General features: G+C 42.7%; 3 protein-coding genes and 1 long non-coding RNA gene across 4 annotated transcripts in view; 2 read left to right on the forward strand and 2 right to left on the reverse strand.

The window, feature by feature from the left end:
• Positions 1–8293, forward strand: part of UTP20 (UTP20 small subunit processome component) — a 61978-nt gene extending 53685 nt beyond the window's left edge. Inside the window, exons 55-62 of the mRNA XM_057425600.1 lie at positions 619–750; positions 2196–2328; positions 3523–3722; positions 3957–4028; positions 5407–5670; positions 6371–6497; positions 7646–7791; positions 8051–8293. Of these exons, the coding sequence (XP_057281583.1) occupies positions 619–750; positions 2196–2328; positions 3523–3722; positions 3957–4028; positions 5407–5670; positions 6371–6497; positions 7646–7791; positions 8051–8206 (1230 nt within the window). The 3' untranslated portion in view covers positions 8207–8293. The remainder of the gene's footprint in view (positions 1–618; positions 751–2195; positions 2329–3522; positions 3723–3956; positions 4029–5406; positions 5671–6370; positions 6498–7645; positions 7792–8050) is intronic.
• A 581-nt stretch (positions 8294–8874) lies between these two features.
• On the reverse strand, positions 8875–14897 carry ARL1 (ADP ribosylation factor like GTPase 1). The gene is made up of 6 exons (XM_057425613.1): positions 14866–14897; positions 12125–12262; positions 11133–11214; positions 10142–10253; positions 9250–9428; positions 8875–9059 (listed from the first exon to the last, which is right to left on the reverse strand). The coding sequence occupies exons 1-6, from the start codon at positions 14867–14869 to the stop codon at positions 9029–9031; spliced, it is 546 nt and encodes a 181-aa protein (XP_057281596.1). The 5' UTR covers positions 14870–14897; the 3' UTR covers positions 8875–9028.
• Positions 14898–16104: 1207 nt separating this feature from the next.
• Positions 16105–24196, reverse strand: part of NUP205 (nucleoporin 205) — a 49092-nt gene continuing 41000 nt past the window's right edge. The window contains exons 35-43 of the mRNA XM_057425622.1: positions 23977–24103; positions 22954–23030; positions 21235–21363; positions 20562–20688; positions 19764–19930; positions 19252–19375; positions 18398–18526; positions 17582–17655; positions 16105–16477 (exon numbers count right to left, since the gene is read on the reverse strand). Coding sequence (XP_057281605.1) covers positions 16325–16477; positions 17582–17655; positions 18398–18526; positions 19252–19375; positions 19764–19930; positions 20562–20688; positions 21235–21363; positions 22954–23030; positions 23977–24103 — 1107 coding nt within the window. The 3' untranslated portion in view covers positions 16105–16324. The remainder of the gene's footprint in view (positions 16478–17581; positions 17656–18397; positions 18527–19251; positions 19376–19763; positions 19931–20561; positions 20689–21234; positions 21364–22953; positions 23031–23976; positions 24104–24196) is intronic.
• LOC130608038 (uncharacterized) lies at positions 16474–18542 on the forward strand. The gene is made up of 3 exons (XR_008974439.1): positions 16474–16603; positions 18150–18228; positions 18405–18542. It is a non-coding gene; the product is annotated as an uncharacterized LOC130608038 (long non-coding RNA).

Genomic DNA, 24196 nt, shown 5'->3' on the forward strand with positions numbered 1-24196 from the left:
TCCTGGTTTTGGTCCGGTGTTTCACCAGGTGTAGTCTTAGCTCAGGATAAAGGTTTGAGCAAGTTCCTTAAAGCTCCTCTGATCCCAGTAATTGGCTTTTTGTGCTGTTTTGAGCTCAAACTTGCTTAATTCTGTCACCAGCAGCTAGAAGGTGGCAAACCTGGTCTTTACAGATCTCCATTTGGTCTGGGCGTCTGGGTGTTTAGTTATTCTCAGAGTGGACTTGCGTTTTGTCCCTCTACAGTAGTGGAGTAAGTGTTCTGCAACACTTCATCCATTCACCTGTAATATGTTCAGTTCTGGTTTATAGCTGTGAGACACCTGTGGCATTGTGAAAAATCAAAGGGTGCAAAGTAGCCCCCAGAGCTTTGCAGCTGGCAACTGGGCTGGAAAAGGCCTTTCCGCATTCAGTTTTAGGGTGTGCTACCAGGGATAATTTGTGCTGCCACACAAGTTCCCTGGCAGCAACTCCTTTTTCAGTAGTACTCTGAAAACCAGCTTTTCTCAAGATGCTGTTGCTACAGGCAAAAAGTAAAGGTTGCTGCCAGCTCCTGTGCAGGGGAGCCGCAGGATTTAGTATCGAGAAGTAACAAGGGCTGTTACCCTTTCTCTTGGCAGAGCTCCCACCGGAGGCTGGCTGCCCAGGCATGCGGTTTGTTTGTTGAAGTGGACAGAGTAATGTTTGAACGGCGGCTTGAAGCTGTCCTCACCTTGGTTGAAAAAGAAATCAACCCGGTTAAATTTGAAGACGTAAGTACCCTTCCCATGTAGCTGTCTTGGGGAAGGACAGCTACGAAAATGGAAAAAAGGGAGGAAGTGTGGGAAGAGATCTAACAGTTGGACCTACTGTTTGAGCTTAGGAAATGAAACACACCCATCTGATCTGAAGAGGACTTCACTGATCTTGAACTGTATTTTTTTTGTCTGTAAGCCCAAATTTCATGGCATGGGTCACAACACAAGGGGCAAAGGAACTTTGCAAAGCTACCTGGCCTGAGCCTACACCCATCCTGTGTAACCAGCAGCTGCATTGCTCCTTGCCTTGCCCTCTGTCACGTCTCTGTGGAGAGGAACAGTTTTTGATAACCCTCAAGTCTCAGGCTTTTGGTTTTTACTGTGACTTGGTGGGTTGACAGCATGTAGCATCATGCATGTTGAGATGGTTTTCCCTGCTTCCGGTCTTTCCTGATGTGACAGAAGAGAGACTTCTATTTGTTGTTTAAAGTGGAGTTATAAAAACCACCGTCGGAAAGAACAGCGAGGTGCACAAGTACATTGGGATGGGTTAGAATCCATTTAGCTGGAAAACAGGCAGATGATCACACTGACAGCATTTGATTTGTGTAAGTGTGGAAGGTCAGGAGTGCATTGCTTGTGACTGTCTGCTTTGTTCAGTGTTATCTACAGCTTTAACTTTCAAAGGAGCTCCCTTCCTGTACTTCAGACCATGGTTTTGTTATATGGAAAATGTTTTCAGTGCACATGATTAACTGGGTGTAACAAAGCTGCCTCAGGTTTGCTTGGCTTGTGGTAATCCCAAAGGGATCCCAGTGCTGCGCTTGGGGAGTGGCCTTGTATATCACTAATGTGCAAGGGCAACACACTGAACAACAGAGAAGAACCTCGTGGTGTGTAAATTGACAAGGGATGAAAATAAAATAACTGCAGGAGGAGAAATCCAGTGTAATCATCCCCTGTGCTGAGACATGTGGGTAAAGCACTGACCAGTTCCGTCAAGCCAGCAGGAGATTGCAGACAGGGTGAGGAAGGACCTGAAGGCCATTTAATAAATCACAGTGCACACAGTGTTGTCGTAACAGTTTGGGGCTTCCCAGGTGACATGGGCAAACTGCGCTCAGCTTGGCTCTAGTAATGAGAATCAAATGTGCACAAATACATGCATAGGCATAAATGATACACAAGGTATGTAATTGCTTGCATTTAGAAACGGAATATTTTGTTACAGCAGTGTCTATATAAAAAACAAGAAGAATGATTCTGGTAACAATCTCCTGCAGAGGTTCAGTCTCCAGAAGAAATGCTTTACTAGAGCTGCTTCTCTTCTGTTTATTTTGGGAACTGGGTACAAGTCAGTCTTCTGTTTGCAGGGTTGATCTGAAATGTATCTAGTAGGGTAAGTAAGCACTGCCTTCTGGTTCTCATAAGCATCTTTCTCAACTTGCTGATTTTATTAGATAACTGAAGAGGAGGAGGAAAAAGCTGCAGATAGGCTACTATTCAGCTTTCTTGTGCTGGTAACAAAGCTAATCACAGAATGCAACTTGATTCACTTAACCAAGAACAGTGGAGTTCTGAGCAATATCTGGGGTAAGTATCAAGAATTATTATGGCTGTGTTATAAAGAAGATTCTTTGTGTGATACGTGGTTTTTCACACCCCGATATAAAAAAAAAAACCAGACTTTGTCCTACAAGGGTTGTGTGCTGCACAGTGCTAATACACAGCAGTTACTGGGCAGTGAAAGAGAAGATCTTAATGGAAAAGGTTACATGGTTGATGAAAACAAGATGCCCTCTGTCTCAGTTGCTGGGAAGTATTTTCTATTATCTCAAGAGCAAATAGCTGCAAACTGCTGCATGTTTGACCGTAATTACATCCTCTTGGATGAAAACATTCAGTTCTCCTGGGAAGATGGGATTTTCTTGATGAGATCATACATACTAGCCAGCAGGCGATGACACATGCTAGTAGTGCAGTGAATGCTATGTGTCTGCCAGGATGTTAAAGCCTGGAGGTTGTTTTGATTCAAGCAATTTCCCTGTGAGTGAAACCACAATGTCAGACTGGCTTATTGGCATTTTGTTGCCTTGTTTGTAATTGCTTCATTTGCTGCTATTAAGTGGCCTGAATCTGGCTGGTTAATGTCTTCAAAGAGTTGAGCCTGCCAGGTGCCTTTAGTGAGACAGGAGATAACCCTTGTAAATCCTGGATTGCTTGGTGATGTGCAGCTTGAGCAGAGGCAAGACAAGAAGGCAACTCCATCTTTTCTCTGGGGGACCCGCAGCCTCTGTCCAGGGGTTTGATCTGACCATCTGCAGCAGGGCCATCTCACAGAGTCTCACAGCAACCAGTCCCCAGACATCATAGGCAGGTGAGCTGTGGCGCCGAGTCCCTGAGAGGGCCACAGTTGCTGCAGACACAGGACTTGGCAGCCAGGATCAGAGCAAGTGTCTTTCTGTGCCATGCCCTTTTCCTGCCCAGTTGCCATCACTTTCCAGCAGTGGCCCTATCTTTGGATGTTTGGATGTGATGTGCATGCATTCAAGAATGCCTGGTCACTGTGGGGACATTTGGTTACCTGTAGCTTTTAGCCACTCTGCTTTGCCTGGATAGAGTTGCTATGAAGTCCTCTTTATATATATGAGTATGTTCTGAACAGATGAGCACAGTTAATTTCCTTCCCCTTTTTTTACTGTAGTATGTGCTATGGTAATTCTTGAGGGACCTGGTTATTTTTATGCTCTCGCCGGTGATGTGCTGAAAGAGGTTTTCTTTCCCCAGGTCATGTCCAGTCTCACCTGTGGTATCCTCACAGCTGGGTCTGGCTGACAGCTACTGAGATCTTTGGCTTGTTGTTTGCATCTTACAAGCCAGAAGATCTTGTCAACAAGTGGAGGGAAAGAAAGGCAGGGAAGAGGAAAAAAATGTCAGCAGAGCTGTCTGCATCAACAGTGTTCTTGACTGCTGAATTGGACAAGAAGGTAATGATGTCTGTATTACTCCTTCCCTCCCTGCCCATTCCCTGGCTGGGACATTAAAATGGTGTTACAGTTTGGCATGCACATCTCTTTTGGTTGCTTGCCTGCTGCCTAATTTTGATCAGAGAGGAGGCATCCCCTGGGAACTGCCTTTGGTGACTGCAAAACATTGCTTTGAGTTTCTGCTACTGGCTCCCTTTCATGGAGTAACTTCCTTCTCCTTTTTCCTGTTTCCAGATGAAGGAACTCGCGTTTGCATTCTGCCATCAGCTGCAGTCCAAGTTCCTGGACCCGTCTCTGGGAGAGCAGGTAAGAGCAGGAGTGGGTTTGGGGCTGCAGGAGGGCACAGCACAGGCCCTGGCCCATGAACAAAGGGGTCTAACATTCTAGTCAGGACAGCAGCACTGTGGCTGGCGGTGGCTCAGGACATATGCACAGTGCAGGGCCTGCTGCTCAGTGCTGAGGGCATCTGAGCAGGTCTGTGTGTCAGGGGTCCAGCAAAGTCTCCTTTGTGGTGTCAGCCTGGTGAGAGGGGAAGGGCTGACGGGGTGGCAGGGACAGAAGGGGAGGCACCATGCAGGGCCTCATCATTACTGGGGTCCCTTCTGGCAGGGCGAGTCTGGCTCTGCAGCCCAGGCTGGAGCAGGTTGGACAGCCACATTCTGGAGCAGGGACCCAGGTCTCTGGTGCTGGCTCCATGCAGCTGCTCTGGAGCTCTGTCTTTGCTGGGAGCCTGTAGTCCAGCTTTATACCATTGCTTGATGGTCTGTCTCCACTGTAAACCTGGTTAGAGATCTCCTTTGGAGAGGTGGGGGCTGCCAGACAGGAGAAGACAAAGATAAGCAGCCCTGCCTCGGGGAGTGCTGGAGCCCAAAAGGCACAGTAGCTCATGGGGAAAGGCTCCCAAACTGTAGGAGGGTATTGAGGTGTGCCTTCCTGTTAAGAGCAGTATGATCTGTCAAATATGGCAGTGGGGGAAGCTGTTAGAGCTTCCTGGGTTGGCAGGTTTCTCTTTCAGATCTAGACTTGCCTCTTATGTGCCCTGGTGTCATGGTTGAAAGCCAGCTAGTAACTCAGCACCACAGAGCCGTTTGCTCACCCTCTCCCTGGGCAGGATGGGGAGGAGAATCAGAAGAATGTAAACATCGAGATAAGTACAGTCTAATAACTGAAGTATAATACAAAACTACTACTACTATTGCTGCTGATGATGGAAATAACAAGGGGAGAAAATATAAAACCAAAAGGGGAAAAAAAAACCAAACCAATAAGAGATGCTCAATACATTGCTCACCACCTGCTGACTGATACCCAGCCTGACCCGAGCAGCGACTGGTCCCTCCCAGCCAACTCCTGCCATTTGCTATATTGGGCATGATGTGCTGTGGTATGGAATACCCCTTTGGCTAGTTTGGGTCAGGTGTACTGTCTTCTTCCTGCTGGCTTCTTGTGCCCCTGCTCACTGCCAGAGCATGAGAGACTGAAAGGTCCTTGATCAGGGTTAGTGCTACTGAGCAACAACTAAAACATCAGTGTGTTATCAGCATTGTTCTCAGACTAAAGCCAAAACACAGCACTGAACCAGCTATTAGGAAGAAAATTAACTCCATCCCAGCTAAAACCAGGACACCTGGTGCTGACAGTGCAGGAACCCGCAGTGACTGACTACTCTGCTTTCACACTTCAGGTTATAAAGAATTTGCTTTTTGTGGCCAAAGTTCTTTACTTGCTAGCCCCTCCTTCAGAAGAAGGTAAAGAGGCCAAAGGAGACCTTGGCTGTGAAGTGGAAGAGCAGGAGGCCTCAGAAGATGAGAAAGACATTTCTGCTCAAGCGGAAGAAGAAAAAGAAGACAAAGAGAAAGGCCAGCCAGCCACATTGCTGTGGTTAATGAAGAAGCTCTCTCTCATGGCAAAGCGAGAAGCTGCATATTCCCCTAAGGTCCCTTTAAAGGTAAGAACAGGGTTAGACCAACTGCTGTTGATGTGGCAGGCACTTCCACAAGAGTGTTGCCCTGGCTCTTCACTCCCTGGGGACTAGCTGCAGGGGGTGCTGGGAGCTGGTGCTGAAGTGAGGTGTCAAAGAAACAACATGTTTGAGTTCAGGATTCTACAGAAAGGCCTGTGTCAGTCTGATGCTCCTTGCTGATGCTTCCAGCCTTCTGTGGGGTGTTGGAAGAGTGATAAACCCAAAGGCACCATGCTGAAGGGGGCAGAGCACTGCCTTTGAGAGCCCAATAGCGCTAGATCTCTGCGGGCAGGGAATGGCAGTGCAGAGTTACTTGCTCGGGAGGAGCAGAGGGTACAGGAAAGCATCAGAAAAACTGGTCCCTCATGGTGTAGTTAGGTTTAACTTTCATGTCTTCAGCTGCCTCAGTACAATGCAGCAAGAGCAAGCCTGTTGTTCAAAGTGTTAACAGCTGTCAGTCCAGTGGAGTCACAGCTCCCATGTTTACAGATCCTATGGGATTGTGTCTCATCTAACGACTGTACTTGGCAGCAGTAAGACCTTGTAACAGCAGTAAGTTTCTGACTCAGGTGTCTGAGACAATGCCTTGTACATTGAGCAGTGACACGTAGCTTTCTTCTAGCAGTTCAGTTAAGCAGTGTCCTTCCAGCCTTCCTTACTTCATGTCCCACACACTCATTTTCAGAGAAGCTGCATCTTTAAGTTCCTGGGAGCAATCTCGGTGGATCTGGGAAAAGACAGGATCAAGCCCTACCTTCCAACAATTCTGACCCCTCTGTACCGGGAGCTGAACAGCACCTACGCAGAGCAAGGTAAGCAATTTCCCTCACAAAGACTTGGTAAAGAGGAAAGTATGTCAAAGCTGTGCCTTGGCATGAACACCGCATCTCATTCCTTTTGTCTGCTGAGGCACAGATACTGTCATCAGCGAACTTCACCTACTTGCAGACTAACCCAGAATATCAGGAAAGGAGGGGTATATGACAGCTGAAACAAAAATGTATGTGTTGACAAAGCCTGGAAGAAGGTTAGGCAGGCTTCTGCATGCAAGTGGATAGCTTGGGCATGTTATGTAGTAGAAAAAGTGTAGTACTCCAGGGTGGACTCATGGTGGCAAGATGAATAGAGCCCTTGCTGAGGAGAGGAACAGTGTGGCTCTTATGGAAGCCAGAACAAAGCTGTTGCCGAGTGTTGTTTTTTGAATTGCCATGTTAGATGTGCTGTGGTGCTTGGGGCTGAAGATCCATGCCATGTGGTTAGAAGCATGCTTCAGCTGCAGTGTAAAACAGGGTGTTGTTTTATGGCGCCTTGGGTTACTCTAGTGCCAGGGACTGTACAAGTTGGAATTGCAGGTTGTTAGTGGTTGCTTGATGTTTTCCCCAAGCTCCCCCTTTTGACACAGAGAAAATGATCTTCAGCGTGTGACATGTGTGGTGACTGAAAGAGCATGACCTCTGCAGGCAGGGAAAGAGAGCTGCGTGCCACAGGAATACAACACATGGTGCGTGCAGGCAGGCGTAACACCCATCGAGCTGCGTACAAAACATCTCCCTTCCTCCTGAATGAGCCCAGATCACTCTCTCCTGCTGACTGACAAGGCTGGAACCACCCCTATTTCTAACAAAGCCTATTCCAAGAGCCCTGATGGCTGTGTAAGCAAGCCACTTCTAATAACCTCTGGGATACCATTATCCTTCTGAAAAAAAAAAAAACACAACCCAAATCCTTTTGCTTCTCAGAAGCATTATTTTTTGTTTGCCTCTGTGAAGTGCCGCTTGTGGTCTTCAGGAAAGCTGCTGAAGAACCAGCAGATTTCACAACAGCCTTTGCTCTAATCTCTGCAGTCTACTTGGGCAAGATGAATCAGTGCAGTCATCCTTTAATAAAGAAAGAGGAATCCTTACTGTTTGGCTTTTGTTCCTTGCTGAAAAGATTAAGCAAGCTAATTTTGTTTTATTAGATCCAACACTGAAGAACCTTTCCCAAGAAATCATAGAACTGCTCAAGAAGCTGGTTGGACTGGAGGCTTTTTCACTTGCCTTTTCTTCTGTGCAGAAACAGGCCAATCAGAAAAGAGCCATGAGGAAAAAGCAGAGGGCTTTGCAGGTAAGATTCCACTTTATCATCTTCTGGGTAAAACCATTAGGGTTTCTCTGAAGGCTTGAAAGCTGACAGGGAAGATGAGTTTGAGAACCTCCTGGCAGGTTCTGGCTGATAGCAGTGCTGTGCTTTCCCACTTACCTGAAGACCAGTGATGAACTTGGGCAGAGATGCCAGAACAGCCTCAGAATTAGCGGAGCCTAAGAAAACCCATGTCTACAGGGACAGTTGTTTGTTTAGTAACAACTGTGTTGTTTTTCACTAGACTGTAGCAAACCCTGACATCGCTGCACGGAGGAAGCTGAAAAGACATAAGAATAAAGCAGAAACCCGGAAGAGAAAAATAGAATCCCTGCGCCCTACTTACAAGGCCAAAAGAGCTCGAAGTCATGCACTGAAAGATTTAGCAATGGTGGAATGAAGAGGCTTTTCCTTCCTGGAGGATTAATTTATAAAGTGATTTCAAGCTAAAGAACTAATTACTGTTAAAAAAAGTCTTTCCATATTTTAATTGTATTTATTAGTATTTTTTCCATGTCCTCTTTTCATCTAGGATCTAAAGTAAAAGCTTTGTCAATTTTACCAGAGCATGTACAGTTGAATGGACAAACTGCCATTATCTTTTATATTAAATTTTACTTCCTTTTTAAGGGAGGGGTTGATGTGATGACTGTTCATGCCTGTGAACATCCACACTCCTGAGGAGAAAGCAGATGCCTCCTGATACTGATTTGTCTTTGCTTCTGCAGCTGTACTGAGCAACTTCACTGTCATTTCTGGCTAAGCTTAGAGTACAGGAATAACAGTTCCTGAGGCTGGAAGCTGAACTTAAATTATGGCCAGGGCGGTGTGTGGTGACTGAAGGCATTTTATTGTCTCTTCAGAAAACCAATGGTACGCTAACAGCTGGAGGTACACTCCTCTCTGTCACTGCACGTCACTGTCACAGTGTATGTGCACTGAAGGATGATAAAGTACACCAGCTTAAGGAAATCTTTTTAAGTGTTCAGCTATGTGGCTGTTTGAACTGGCAGCAGTTGGACCTGCTCCTGTAAGCAAGCAGCCTTGAGCAAGCAACACACCTCTGAGTACAATTGACAGTTCCAGATTTTATTAGTGTTTTAATTACACAAATACAGCAGCCACTCAAATCCACCAAATCCATTTGTGGCCTGAAAATACCCAACTACAGAAAAAGGGATGATGGATGTAGCTGAAACTGCTTTGCAGTGGTCACTCTGAATCACTGCCTGCTCTTCAAGGCCTCCACCAACCTATGGAAAAAGGTTAAGGCAGCTTACTGAAAAGTCATTTCAATTATGTTGAAATACTTTTACGAGAAAGCATCTCTTTCTTTCCCTGTGGACGCCTCTCTTAAGTCACACAGGCTTTCCACAGCTCCAAGTCTTAATAAATACAGTAAAAGACATTTTTATAATGAAGCCTAGTTAGGCTGTTACTCACCATTCCATTGCTTCATCAAGCCCCGTGCCTTTGGTTGCAGAGGTTTTGAATATCTGCCATTTTCGGTCCTTCAGAGCCGGTAAGCCAAGCGCGTTTGCCATTTCTGTGGGAGTCATGGCCTGCTCCATGTCCTGCTTATTTGCAAACACCACCAAAATGGCTTTCTTCAACTCTTCTTCCTAAAAAAAGAGGAATCATGCAAGAGATTGGTGTTGCAGAAACTTTTACTCAGTTTATTTAAGCATCAAAACCCCATAAAATGAAAAGACACTTCAGCAGCTCTCATAATGATTTTGTTTGCTGATTTTTGTCCTTCAGAAAATTCTTTAGTGAAAGATCAGTATTTCCTTTCAATTCCAGCATGATATCTGGGATCAATTTCAAAATACGGCTGGTTATGCCTTATACCTTATGAAACAAGCTGGTAGTTGGATTTAACAAGGCATATGGAAGAACTTTAAGGAATTGGAGGCGGGATAGATAAAAATGTTTTGCTCAATTCATCTTCTTACCCTTATTACCTGTTCTACACATGCTCTTCAGCTTCAAAACACAGCAGGATACTAATTACTGTTAATCCTTCAGGGCCTGAATTTTGCCACCACTGTGGTACTGAGCAGCTGTCCCTGTGGACAAATACATTCTTGGATGACCAAAAGGCTACACGGAACTAATACGGAACTAACAACTGCCTAGGCACTGCTGCACAGAACTGTGAAATGGCTGCAGCATGTTTAGTGCTTTTCAGCCGCAAGTGTTGCATGGGCCTATGCTGAGGGCTGAAGTTTCACAAGTGAAGGTCAGTTTCACCAAATTCACTATATGAAATTTCACATTTGCTCCAAACAGAGGTTTAGTTTCTCAATTTCCGTTTCAATGCTTATTTCCGTACCTCTAACATAGCAACGAGCTCCGATTTTGAAGTGCCAATTCTGTCTCTATCACAGCTGTCCACTACATAGATGACCGCATCTGTATTTGAGTAGTAACACCGCCAATATGGCCTGCAGAAGAAAGAGTAAGTCCCAGTCATATAATTTGCACTTTTAGCAGCGCTTTTTAGCCAGATAATGAAAACCAGATATTACCCCAAGGAAGTAGTAGGTATCTTCAAGAGACAGAACAAATACTCTTGGGGCAGGGGAGGAAGGAGATGTAAAAAAAAAAAAAAAAGCAAGCAGCTTAAAAACAATGAAAGAAGTGCTGTGGACAGACTTATTTGAGAATCAGCCTGCAGGACATCAGGTCTATAACTAAGGGACAGGAAAGCAAAGAACATTTAAACACAGAGAAATCTGAAATGACTAATACACATAGGCAAGTAATTAACAAGAAACAAAACCACCTTTTCAGAATTATTTTACTGAAACTAAAAAGGGAAGGAACCTGCATGTTACTTATGCACTAACTGTGCTGCACCTCACTACCTAGTGCTCAGGAAGCATTCATGAAAAGGTCATAGCAGGGTACCGAAAAGCTCACTACAGTTACGCATATAACAACTAACTGCAAAACTTGTAAAGCTCGCTAAAAATGTTATTGTCTATACCTAAATTCAACCTCCCTGCTTTGCATTAAGAACATTTAAATATCCCTTGGGGTTTACATCACTCACTTCCCTCTCAAAATGCTACACAATTGCCTTGTGCCTCGTTTTTCAAAGCAGAGCAGTAGATAAGTGAAAACATTTGCTTGTTCCTTTCCAACCTGTAGTCCAAACCAGGTTTCACTGAGTGAATTCCATCAAATGGAAGCGCACTCCTGACAATGGGCTGTTTTTAAAAAGAGCCAATTTTAAAAAGTGCCAGCCGAGAGAATTCCCAAGAACTTTGCACTTCTGAGAGACATTTAATCCTATCTTTTGATTTCAAGAGATCTTTTACCTTATGCTTGTCTGTCCTCCCAAGTCCCAGACTTGAAACTTCAGATTCTTGTATGTCACTGTCTCAACATTGAAGCCAATGGCTGAAACAAACAGTTTCACAGTTGGTGATTTCTCTTTATTTCTGAAGAATGTTACAGCACTTCATTTACAATTTTCAGGTGGGAAAATTCTCAATAGCTCCATAATGAAGTTCATACCGTTGCAAAGTTACCCCAACATCTGTGACTCAAAATAATGCAGCCATTTTTTCCTTTGAACAATAAAAACACATTGCAAACGTAAAGATTTCTAACAAATGCTAAGGTTGTTAAAAAATGAACAGAAGTGTGCCTGAAATCCGCAAAAGAAACAGAGCCGTTAAAGGAATGGCCTGTTTTGATAACCAAGCACACAACCAACAGCAATAAACCACTAAGAAATGAAGAAATGTGTCCTTTGTGTCAGCACTTCATAAGACCACAGCAGAACTAACTTCTCAGCAAAATACTTGACACTGTGGTATCTGGAAGATGGCAGCACACCACGTATGTGATCCTTCTTCCTGCCAGGCCAGAGAAACCCAACATAGGGAAGTGAATGATGGATGCAGACTACCTAAAACTTATGGAGGCTGAAATAAGCAAAACCCTAGGGCAAAAGGATTATGACACATTAAACTGCTGGCTTCTAAAAAGTAAAAAAGACCCGACTAAATTCAGTTTATCACGGCCATTCAGAAGGAACCCAAGAGATATGACAGGAACTCAAAAGCCAAGCATCTCTTGCCTTTCAAGGTCAAATACGTTTTGCTTTCAGGAGGACAGCATAAAATACTCCTTTATGTAGCACTTCTGTAGTATGCTGTAATACTGTTGTGCAAAAGTTCTTGAATACACCAGTGCAAGGCTCCCAGGGCACAAGATCCGTTTATTTCTGAAGGAAGCATGAAGTAAGTTCAGCTGACAAAGCTTCTGTGTTAGAGCTACAGGCAAACCGGCTGCTTTCACTTACTTGGAATGGTGGTAACAACTTCTCCGACTTGTAACCTGTAGAGAATGGTTGTTTTTCCTGCTCCATCCAGTCCCAGGATGAGAATCCTCATCTCTCGAGTTCCAAACAGACTGGAAAAGATGGTGGAGAAAAAGCCCCCTACATAAAACAGGACAGAAGGATGTTTCAGTGTCAGCTTGAGATATGGAGGCTATGGAAAGGCAGACAGATCCACCTCATTTTTTTACTGATACAGTATGTGTCTTTGCTCCAGTGATAATAGACAAGTTCAGGCTGTTGCCCAGATACTCATGTGCTGAATCACATTACATTTTCCTGGCTTTATACTGTTATTTTACGATATCTCAATCCAGCAAAATCACACTGCAGAAGCATCAAGCTGCCTCATTGTGGTTACAACTTCTGTTTTTCCTCTTCTCTCATTTGACAAAATCTGAGCCAACTTCTGTTTTGTTTGTATTGGACTCTACCTGTTCAGTGCAACAGGCTAAATAACAACATGCTGAAGTCTGAAAGAATTCTTTCTGATGTTTATGGACTCCCACAGGAACATCCACTTCTTTCTTCTTAAAATTAAGTATAAAACAATTGGTACATGTTAAATCACAGTCCACTACCAGATACAAAACCCATTCCATTTTATTTTTTTCCAAAACTGGCTTGCCCCAAACTCATTTATTCTTTAAGTTCCTGTAAGACTACTTGTGGCTAGACTAATACCGGATTTGTGCCTGCCAGATGCAGAATGTGCTAAGCCAGTAACAATAATATTTTTACCAATTATTTTTGTAACAACTATATCTGATGCTAAGTAATAATGTTGTAAATCCAGCTAAACCCTGTAAAAGGTAGTGAAACACCAAACAAGCTAGAATCACATTTGACAATGTGAAAGGATGCATTCAGAGGAACCCTGGCATGCCTGAGAGGTGGGCCTGTTCATGAAGTTCAACAAGGCCAAGTGCAAGGTCCTGCACTTGGTTTGGGGTAATCCCAAGCACAAATACAAGCTGGGCAGAGACTGGATTGAGAGCAGCCCTGAAAAGGAGGACATGGGGGTGTTGGCTGATGAGAAGCTCAACATGATCTAACAGCCTGTATTGCACACAGAAAGCCAATCGTGTCCTGGGCTGCATCACAAGGAGCATGACCAGCAGGTTGAGGGACATGACTCTCCCCCACTCTGCTCTCATGAAACACCCCCTGCAATGCTGCATTCAGCTCTGGGGCCCCCAATACAAGAGGGAACTGGACCTGCTCAAGTGAGTCCAGAGGAGGCCATGAAGATGATCCAAGGGCTGGAGTACTTCTCCTATGGAGACAGGCTGAGAGAGTTGGGGTTGTCCAGCCTAGTGAAGAAAAGGCTTTAGGAAGACCCTAGAGTAGCTTCCAGTACCTAAAGGAGGCCTACAAGAAATATGGAGAGGGATTTTTTTTTTATAGGGGCATGCAGAGACAAGACAAGGAGGAATGGTTTTAAACTGAAAGAGGGTAGATTTGGATTAGATATAAGGAAGAAGTTCTTTATTGTGGAGTTGGTGAGACACTGGCACAAGTTGCCCAGAGAAGCTGTGGCTGCCTCATCCCTGGCAGTGTTCAAGGCCAGGATGGATGGGGCTTTGAGCAAACTGGTCTAGTGGAAGGTGTCCCTGCCCATGGCAGGGGGGTTGGAGCTAGATAAGCTTTAAGGTCCACTTCCAAGCCAAACTGTTCTATGATAAATATATCAGAGGAGAGTCAAATTAGAGAAGATTTGTGACTAAAATCTTACTGAAAGAGGTTCTGATAAAAACCACTCACCATGTTTGTCTTTCTAGGCATCTGTGATGCCTTTCCAGGGAAAGGAGACCAATGAGCTACATGCTTATGCATAAAAAGGAATTAAAACTGATAACAGGTTGCTTCACTTCTTCTAAGCCCACCCCATCGCAAAAGCCATACACACTACACACCCGGAAAACAAAGAGAAGGCACAAGGGACCATCTATCAGTATTTTGCATAGTGCTGCTCAAGGTGCTGTTTACTGTGAGACAGGCAAATAACCTTAGAACTGAGATGCAAAAAGTATTTCAGTGTTAATATTTCCAACAGAAGGCTAACTATGCGATTGATCCATGGACGCCAAAGAGATGGCAATTCTTTCCTCTGTCAGTAACCTTACTGACTGCCAGGCACTTCTCATTCCTTCTTACATCGTATTTGGTTTTCCCACACTAAGACACTGCTCAAATACCATGTGCAATAGGACAGATTTATTCTAATCACTTAACCCCTTGATTCAGGGCCTCTTACTGTCCTCTCTATTGACTATTCTAAAACACCTCTTTCCATAATTAATTTTTTATTAGCCAGCCATTACACAGGTGAATCACAGTTTAATTTAGCCAGGTCTCAGGCGTACAGAAGCATTACAACAAAGGTATGCTCCAGAAGCAGCGCCGCAGAAGAGCCACACCGGCACTAGCCACCCGACCGCCGGCAGGCACCGCTCCGTATCAGGAGCTCAGGCTGAAGGCGGGAGGTACCAACCGCTCCCGCGGCCGCCGGGCAGAGCCGGGCCGTGGCACCCTCCCAGCATCCCGCCTCGCTCAACACCATCCAGCCTGCTGCGACGACGCCACTCCCGCCGACCCCACGGGCCCCCTCTCCCCTCACATCCCCACAGGCCGCCGGGGGCGTGGCGGGATCCCGGGAGCCTCCCCCCGGCCCTGCCGCGGTGCCGCCGCCCGCCCCTCCTTACCCATGTCGAGCCAGTAGGCCGCGCCGCCGCTCCTGTCCGGTGCGCTGGTCCTGCCGCTGCCGAGCAGCCGCCGCCCGCAGCCTCCACGTCGCACGGGGCGGCGAGTAAACGAGGCGGTGCCTCCCTGCTCGCCGTTTCGACACGGAAACGTGAAAAGCTCGGCCTCCCCGGAGGAGGAAGGGAAGGGCTGGGCACGGGGCTCCCCGTGCACGTACTCGAGCACGGGGAATGGAAGCAGAGGTGACAGTTTGTAAATGAAGATGCGGGGCGGGGGTGAAATGTGGCGAATCTGCGGCGCCAGCGGAAGCGGGGTGCCGGTTGAGGGGCGGGGCCCGGCCACGCGCGTGCGGGGGGGGGGCAGCACTTCCTGCTCGAACCAATGCGGCTGGTGGGGGGGGGGGTCCCTCCTTTCGTCCCATCCTATTGTAAGACGAGATGATGTAATTAGTTTGTGCAGCTGAGCTGCGGTTGTTCGGCCTGAGGAAGGCTCCCGGGAAATCCTAGAGCAGGCTAACAGTACCTAGTGGGGGCCTACAAGAAATCTGGAGAGGGACCTGTTACAAGGGCATGTAGTGACAGGACTCCAAGGAATGGATTTCAACTGAAAGAAGGTAGATTCAGATTAGACATTAGGAAAACGTTCCTTACTGTGAGGCACTGGCACAGGTTGCCCAGAGAAGCTGTGGCTGCCCCATCCCTGGCAGTGTTTAAGGCCAGGCTGGACAGAGGGGCTTTGAGCAACCTGGTGGAGTGGCAGGTGTCCCTGACCGTGGCAGGGGCTTAGAACCAGATGACGTTTAAGATCCTTTCCAACTCAAACCATTCTGTGATTCTATGAACAAATACAAAATTGGAAAAATGTGAAATACTAAGAAAACACAGAGGAGACAGAATTTGCAATGCACACATTTAAGATCAGACTGTAATAAGAGAAACCCAACACAGCTCAGGTTAATGATGAGCTGTTACGCTCTTTTTTTTTCTCCTGCATAAGAGACAAGGAGATAGATACGAGTTCTTTAACTACAGAACCAATTCACCACTCAAGCATGTTGGCTCCTCCTCATGCATTTTATTCTGTTTTTATATTCCTGTTGCAGCAAGAACAGCACAGAAAACTTTACTTCCCCCTTCTCTCTGAAAGCATCCACAAATGCAATATTATCACAGCTGCAGAACTTCTGTTTCGTTTATGTCCTCCATTAGAATTCTTTCTTGCTTGAAATTTTACATTAATCGTAAGTTTTTAACAAAACAATCCTTTATTTTTCCTGACAATTTGGGAACAGTAGGAAAGAATACACAAAAAAACTGATCTATAGGGATAAGAAAAAAAAAAAGTAACAAAATATTTTTGACATTAATTAGAAAATGTATCATCTATAATTCTGATTATCCAGAAAGCCTGCCCGTGTACATTTTTGCTTGCTTCAGGGGGCAAACAACATGTTTCAGTCTCTTAGGTCCTTGATATCCTTAGGAGACCACGGATACGTCTGACAAGAGCTTGAATAAAGGTGTACCGTGACCGAACCTTAGAATATAACCCTTCGATGTCCAGAAGCTTCTTCTGCAGAGATTCACCAAAGCTGTTTGCAGTTTCAATCTGAAGCTGAGAAACAGAGATTTGTTGCAGTCATTAATACAAAACCTTCTCCTTGCGGAATGTCAGCTTATCCATCATCAGCTATCTGTCATCCCTTTCACTACAACTGATTCTCTAAACCACTTCTCAAAAGTAAGTTTTTTCTGACTCCCCTAATGAATACGGTGTACATTCTTCCCTTATGTTTTTCTCTCTATATTATATAATGGATGGTCTTTCTACAGGGGTTTTTGGGTGACTCAGAACATTTACAGATGATCCAAATATTACCACCTTACAACCTCACTAAATTTTAGGGATTAAACTCCTGTTTTACGAATGAAACGGTTTTATAGAATTTAGCTTCTTCAGTTACAGTCATACAGACGCTTCTTCCAACTGAAATTTTCCTAGTCCTTTAAGGACTGCTTAGGAGTTAAGCATCCAATGTGTCATCCCTGGAGACATTCAAGGCCAGGCTTGATGTGGTTCTGAGCAACCTGATCTAGTTGAAGATGTCCCTGCTCACTGCAGGGTGGTTGGATTAGATGACCTTTGAAGGTCCCTTCCAATTCAAACTGTTCTATGGTTCTATAAACTATGAAATCGCTGTGTAAGCAGAAATCACTTCTTTGCTAGCGTTCACATTTTATAGTCTCCTCAGTTTCTGTTGCCCTTTTTGATCTCATTTCTCTACAGCCTAGCTGTAGCTGACCTGTAATGAACAGCTGCAAGATGACAGAAAATTGGGAGTTCTGCCCTCATGCTGCGAAGCTGTCAAGGATAACTAGTGTTTTCAGAAAGCTGTTGTTAAAAAATACATACTGTTTGACTGGTTTATATACATATAGTCTTTTAGTAAATTAGCTGATTTTTCATTTAACTTAATATATTAAGACTTGAAATCACGTGTGCAGCAGCACAACTGCTGCCTCCTTCATAATACTTTCAAAAAACCAAAAAAAACAAGGATTAATGAAACATCTGCAGTGTTTCATTAATCCTAAACTAAGTTACACCCTGTTGGTACACATTGTTCAGAGGTGGGAAGCCTAGTCAGACTGCTCTGGTTAGATGGCTGTAGGGTAATGAAGTATATTCTGTATTTCTCAGTTGACCATCACATCTCACCTGTTCTATATCATGCTGGCTCACTCGATTCAGTCCACTACTGAAATCCAAGCTAGGCTCTGAACCAAAGGAATCTAGTGGTAGAAAATAAGACATTAAAATTATGTCAGCTGCTGCTCTCCACTCTCTTTTCCACATCAAGTTATAAAACAAGATTAAAACACGGTGTTTCAAATTGGTTGGTAAACTTGCATGTAAGAAAATGATAATTTATTTTATTTAAATGATTTAGAGAATGTAAGTTAAGGCCATAACTAATTTTGATCACACAGGATGGCATCTTAAGCATAAAGCTCCTCCCCAGATCACTTCTCCCTTTCTGATTTCCTTCCATTACTAATTTTTTCAAAAATACAAAATCCTACAAACTTCAAATCTTCTGGTGAATCAATGGTGCCTACAATTCTAGAAATAATTTTAAAGCCATCAATACTGATTTTAGTTTTTACCTTCATTTTAGATTATAGTTCCTATAACTTGTTTTGAATCACTGATCTAATTAGATTATTTGAACTTCACTTGGTCTGAACAACAGAAATAAAAAAGTTAATTTTACATTCCTTTGCAGGTTGTGTATAACAGACAAAACCCAAGATCTCTGACTCAACAATAATTGTATTGCCAGTTCTCCAGCAGAAAATCCAAAGGTATGCCAAATCCAAATGAAATCTCTTTTATTAAATATGAATGACATAAGATTAATAGTAGCGAATCTACTTTTTGAAGTAGATTTTAAGAATCTACCTTGTAATCTACAGTTTTAAAGTTAACTATAAAAAGTTACTAAAATGCAGTTTGATGTTTGAGAAATTTTACCTTGCAGCCTTCCTTTCTGAAAGGACATCCTGGAGGACATCAGCGGGTCTTGAGAGTCAGTGGGCGTGCAATGCAGTAGATAGTGTTCCAGATGACGCCAAAGAATGAAGAGACATGTTTCTATAATATCTGTAGACACATCTAAGTGAAGGAGCCTAATTTTGTTGTTTTGAGGTCGTACGTATACCATATGAGCTTATTTACACACTTTGAAGCACCTGAAGATGTTAACATCTGTCACCTGCAGCAGAAGCTTCTCACCTCCACTTCCATGGCAAGATCGCTTACACCCTCCTTACCTGCCTGAGCACGGTTACTTCAAATGACTGCTACTCACAACAGGCAAGGCTGTAAGAGCACATCTTTCCCAAAGCAGGTTTCAAAGGAATCAGCTGCAGACAGTTACTTTTCACATGACTAGGTACTTCCATAGAATTACCAATGTTTATGATATTAGGTTTATGAAAGGTTAACTGTAAGACTGGCGAGTCCAGTTGTTCTGATAGGCACCTCAAAATTATTTTTCAAAATATTTCTTCCACCGCAGTTGCACATATGTGAATGTTTAGTGGGTCTGGATACTGAACTGAAGAGCTGGGCTGTAATAACTCCTCTGTTATAATGTTGCAGAATGTCCTAGCAGGGTCTCCATGATGGAAATTACTAACCTAAAAATATTTACATTCTGACAACAGCAGGACAATACACTCTTACTAATTTTCAGAATTTCAAATTTCCTTTTTGCAAAATACGTTGTTTGAAGTGGTCAGATATATAGGTTAAAAGAACCTGTTCCTATTTCTCTGCTTTTCTGGAGCATCATCTTGAGGGTCATTTCAATTTTAGAAGGATACAAGAACAGAGAGAAAGCAGCTTGGCTCGGTTGTTTATTAGCTTCACCAGGCGTCGCCTTGCCAAAACATATTTTTGGGAAGTGGAGATTTTGTCAACCCCAGCTGGCATAACTGACTGACACAGCTGCGGTAAGAAGAGGAAAAACAAGAAGACTGTAACAAATCACAGAACCTCAAAAGAAATAAGCAAACAAAATTACTTATCAATATATAGAACTTCCTTGTTAGCTACTGTTTCTTCAAGACTGCACTGTTCTAAATTTGCATAACCTTGCTTACCAAAAGTAGAGAAATTAAACATAAACAAAAGCAACTATAACAAAAATCACAACTTTGTAAAGTTAAGCCAAATATTTTCCCTGAAGTTATTCCATGGACCTTCCTTCATCACCAGTAGAAAGGAATATGCACAAGAACTGGAACTATTTACTTGTCTAAGATGCTTTGAGTCTCTGTTAGAGCTGTGTCTAAGTTACAAACAATACAAGGGCTAGAGTCAGAAGAACTATTACCTCTTTTATTTCATCTGGTGGGAGTTGCTCTACATTTTGCAGCTTGTTAACACTCTGACGATGGCTATCATAGTAACTGAAGAAATCACTAGTGCTTTGTTTCAGCAGGTAGACAATAATGCCCAAGCCAGGCAAGTGCCAGTATGGGACCACTGGTGCTTGTGTATCTAGAAAAGATGACAAACAATTTAAAATTAAAAAATAAAAGTAAAAAAGAACAAGAAACCGATAATGTATGCTGTCTGTCAATAAAGCAGTGAAAGATGTGGAAGTTTATCTTTTATACTTCTGTGTCAGAAGTAATACCAATGAGACACTAGGCAAAAAGTTCTGTGGCTGCAGTACTGGAAGGCAGTAAGCATAGCACAGTACTGAGTGTAACGTGAAATATAACTAGGCCAGAAGATTTACTATTTAAAGATTTTAACCACTCAGCTGCATAACAGCACACTATAAGCTCCTGCCATGTGGCATAATGAATAGTTTCGCTCAGCATCAAAACACATCTTACATGTCACGAATTAGGTGCTAGTTTCACCTAATGTAATCCAGCACAGATGCTGAAAAAAGAAATGCTCACTTTCTCATGTCTTGTGCTATTTATTTACATACACTTTTTTTATTGATATGTGTGTCAGAGGCTGCTGTGCAAAGTTCCAGAATTAGAAAATAGGCACCCACAGTACTGGCATAAAAGTGACTGAAAGTGTATGTGATACTACAGCCTCTGGTTCATTACTTCTACTAGCCCAAAGTCACACCATTCAGTCTCACAAAACAGCAAGCCAAAAATCTCACCCTGACGAGGCCCATCTCGGTTGGTTGATTCTGACAGGCTAGGAGTAAACAGACAAACAGTGTGCTGAAAACTGGGGGCGCTTTGCAACATAAGTGACTCACAGTATTCCATCACATTTGCACAGATCTGCCAAAAGAAAATCACAGCATGTCAGTTACACTATCTACAGGCTTCGGAGCACTGAATTTTAACTGGAATAATGTCAATAAACAACGTGTTTAGTTTCCTGTCTCCTCACCAAAATGTAATGATTCACTTTTCTGATCAGTTATAGCCTCTCTTCTATTTCAAGTCTAGAACTTGCAACGTTGCCTCTTTTCCAACCCCCTAGTTAAAATTTCCGGTCAATTTTAAGTCCCCTTTGGCTTTAACTTACTGTTAGCCATTGCCCTGTATAATCAGCCTTTCTTTTGAAAATTTCTGATCAGTTTAAGGTTTCAAAGTTCACAGAATTTGTACCCGAAACAGTAATGGCTGCTAATGCAAATTTAAGTAACCAAATTTTCAAGATTTACTTTAAATAGAAATAAAATGTGGGATCCCCCATCAGACTAAAAACAGTGTAGAGCATTACCACTATGGTATGAAAGCATGACAACTAAACATATTTGCACAGCAGGTAAAACGTCACAATTTGAGACTGAAGGTTCTAGCAGATTCTTGTGTCCTTACCTGTTGCATGGCCAACTCAATTTCATCCCTCTTGTTCACTCTGTCCCCCTGTGAGTTATCATCTTGCAGTTTAAACTGACGTAGTCTTTCTGAACCACCAAACCGACTTAGAAGTCCTAAGCACTGGCGCTGCCATAAGAAATTAACATTTTAATTAGTATCTCAACAAATGAAGTGCATGATTCTTTTCACTTAAGTGATACGTTATCTCTTAAAACACAACATCTAAAGAGCAATGCAGTTAAAACATTTTGTAAATTATATTTTATTAATTAAATGGTTATAACATAATGTTTTATCTCACCTTTAATTAATTTAAAAATTAATGGCATCCTAAAACAGTTCCTTGAGAAACAAATGCAATTCAAATGTGCACAACTTATGTCTCTTGCAGACTGACTAGCATCAATGACAGTTTAAATTTACCCATTCCCACTTTCAACACCTTTACCTACATAGACAAACTGTCAAAATCTGGATATAGATAATAAACACCACGGAAATAAGAGTGCAAAAACCAACTCAAAAGTTTCATAAAAAGAAGTAGCAATCAATAACTTTGGGGCTAGTTTACATGTGGCATGTTAAGATCGCGAAAGTGCCTCAGACTGCAAGCCAATTTCACAAGGAACAGCAAAAAAAAAAAAAAAAAATTAAAGATTTATTGGTAATTACTTTTGGGGAAGGGTAGAACACTTAAATCCTTTTATTATAACTGGATAAAAATAACAGGACAAACTAGAGAGAAAAGCTACAATAACAGATGACTGATTTTGTAATTCTGTGCTGTGATTCTATCCTATGATTCACTCAGTTCTGCTCAGAACAGCTGAGTTTTCAAATTAACTAATTAAAATTCCTTACAATTAAAAAAAAAAGCAACTTTCTGCTTTCCCATGGGAATTTCTTGCTGACATGATTCATCAGAAAACCAAATATCCCAGCACTGCAGCAGTCAGTTACAGCTCGCTACTTTGCTTCAGCATGATATTTACTATCAAAGTATTCAGAGAATATGTCTTTCTCTTCCAACCAGAAGAATTTGACAGGCCAGACCTTTCTCCAGATAGCTTTCAGATAAATATTTCTTTATGAAAGCCCTTGCTCACATGACCCACAAAGCTTCAAAAACATTGCTGGATGCTGAATGCTGAGCTGCAAAAAAGTCTGCAATGATTTTGAGCTTTCAAAATAACTGCTTTCAAGCAAGACATTATCTTGGCTTTCATTCTGGTTTCCAAGTCCAGGTTATTTATAAAAGGGAAGGAAGTGAATAAAACACTAGCATGTTTGATATTCCAAATTACTGAGCTGGAGATATGCTTGCAGCAGAAGTAGCAACAGAGTACTTCTGCATTACTTCACATGCTCGAATTCTTCTCCTCCACATAAGGTGAATGGTTAGCCATGGAGGGAAACAAAGTTTCTGATGCAGAACTGATGTTGCTAAATGCTATTTTTTTTTTTTTTTTTCTATTTGGTTGGGGGAATAAAAAGAAAAAAGATGAAATAAAAAAAGCAAACACAAGCCAAACCCAAACCACCAAACCACACACAATCCAGCTCCACCCCACCTCATCCCACCCCCCAAAAAAAACCCAAACCACCATGGTGGAAAACATCCTTTTCATACTGCTACTAGTCAAAGTACAAAACCAGGAAGAAGCTTATCTACAAACAATTTTAAAAGGACAAGTGTTAAATATAAAACTTTATTACCTGAAATCGGCCTATATGCCCTTGTAGCTCCATCTGCACACCTTCACTAACATCAATGTCCAGCTCACTCAGCACTCCTGATAAAAGATACAGGCATTAACTATTGTTGTTTAGGTTCTTTTCCTTTCAAAATAAAAAAGTATTTATGCAGTACATTCATTTAAATATTGGCATTGATCAGAAAAAAATTCAGCAAGAAATACAACTTATAGTTTGCACATTGAGGAAAACATTTAGATATGGAAACAGCTAATAGGAGATTCATGACACAGTGTAGCTTACTATTCTAAGTAATGTCTGTATTTTATTTACTTAGGGACAGTACTTACTGTGGGGGAAGGAAGGGAGGTTAGCAAGAAAATTGCAGCTGTTGTGCAAAGCTCAGTGTACTGTAAGCAAATAAACATTTGGGCTCAACCTACAGCTTTGCACTCCCTTCTATTGTAGTCAGACATCTCTCTTGAACAAAGCAAGCCATTAAATTAAAACAGAGAGGTTATTATGAAATGGTAAGCAAGTCTTCTAGCACACAGAAGAAATCACTATATCCATTACAGTAATTATTAGTCCCTTGTGAAGATAAGTCACCCATGAGCAATGTTGAAATAAATAAAATTGGAGATGACATTAACAAAGATACGGGTATGCAGGCAATTTTCTCTCTTCATTTCCTCAGTCATAGGATTTGCTGAATGAAAATTCTTTTTAAGATACCACATGCACCTTGAACACTACTATTTGCAGGTCATGTCAAAGACAAAAGTACTTATTGATGGCTAGCACAATGAAAAGAAAATGGGGAGTCAAATGCATAGATAAGGGTACTTTGTCCACTGCAAATCCACCATACTTAGTTCAAGAACAATTACCTAACATTTTTTCATTTTCCCCAGAGCTATACATGTTAAGAAAATTCTGTACTGGAGTAGGTATTCCCTTATATGTCTTATCATTTCTTTATAGAAAACAAAGCCTGAGATTCATGCAGATGGGGCGAAGAGACTTCAAAACTGCAGTTCCTACCAGGCAAAGCTGCCTTGCTGATTATTCCTGTCAGGGAGGCCAGCTCCTGGAGAGACCCAACGCTAACATCTTGACATCTCAGAATTGCCTGGATAGTATCTGAATGGGAAATTAAAAACTGCAAAACCTGTATCACAAGAAGAAAAGGGAAAATATGAATGACTAAGAATTTAGCAGAGAGGAAGCAATACTTTTTACTTTTGGAAAATTTTAAAGTGGT

This window comes from Pezoporus wallicus, unplaced genomic scaffold (assembly GCF_028554395.1).
Source record: "Pezoporus wallicus isolate ANWC-B61680 ecotype Strahan unplaced genomic scaffold, APGP_CSIRO_Pwel_v1 scaffold_3294, whole genome shotgun sequence".
Taxonomy (NCBI): domain Eukaryota; kingdom Metazoa; phylum Chordata; class Aves; order Psittaciformes; family Psittacidae; genus Pezoporus; species Pezoporus wallicus.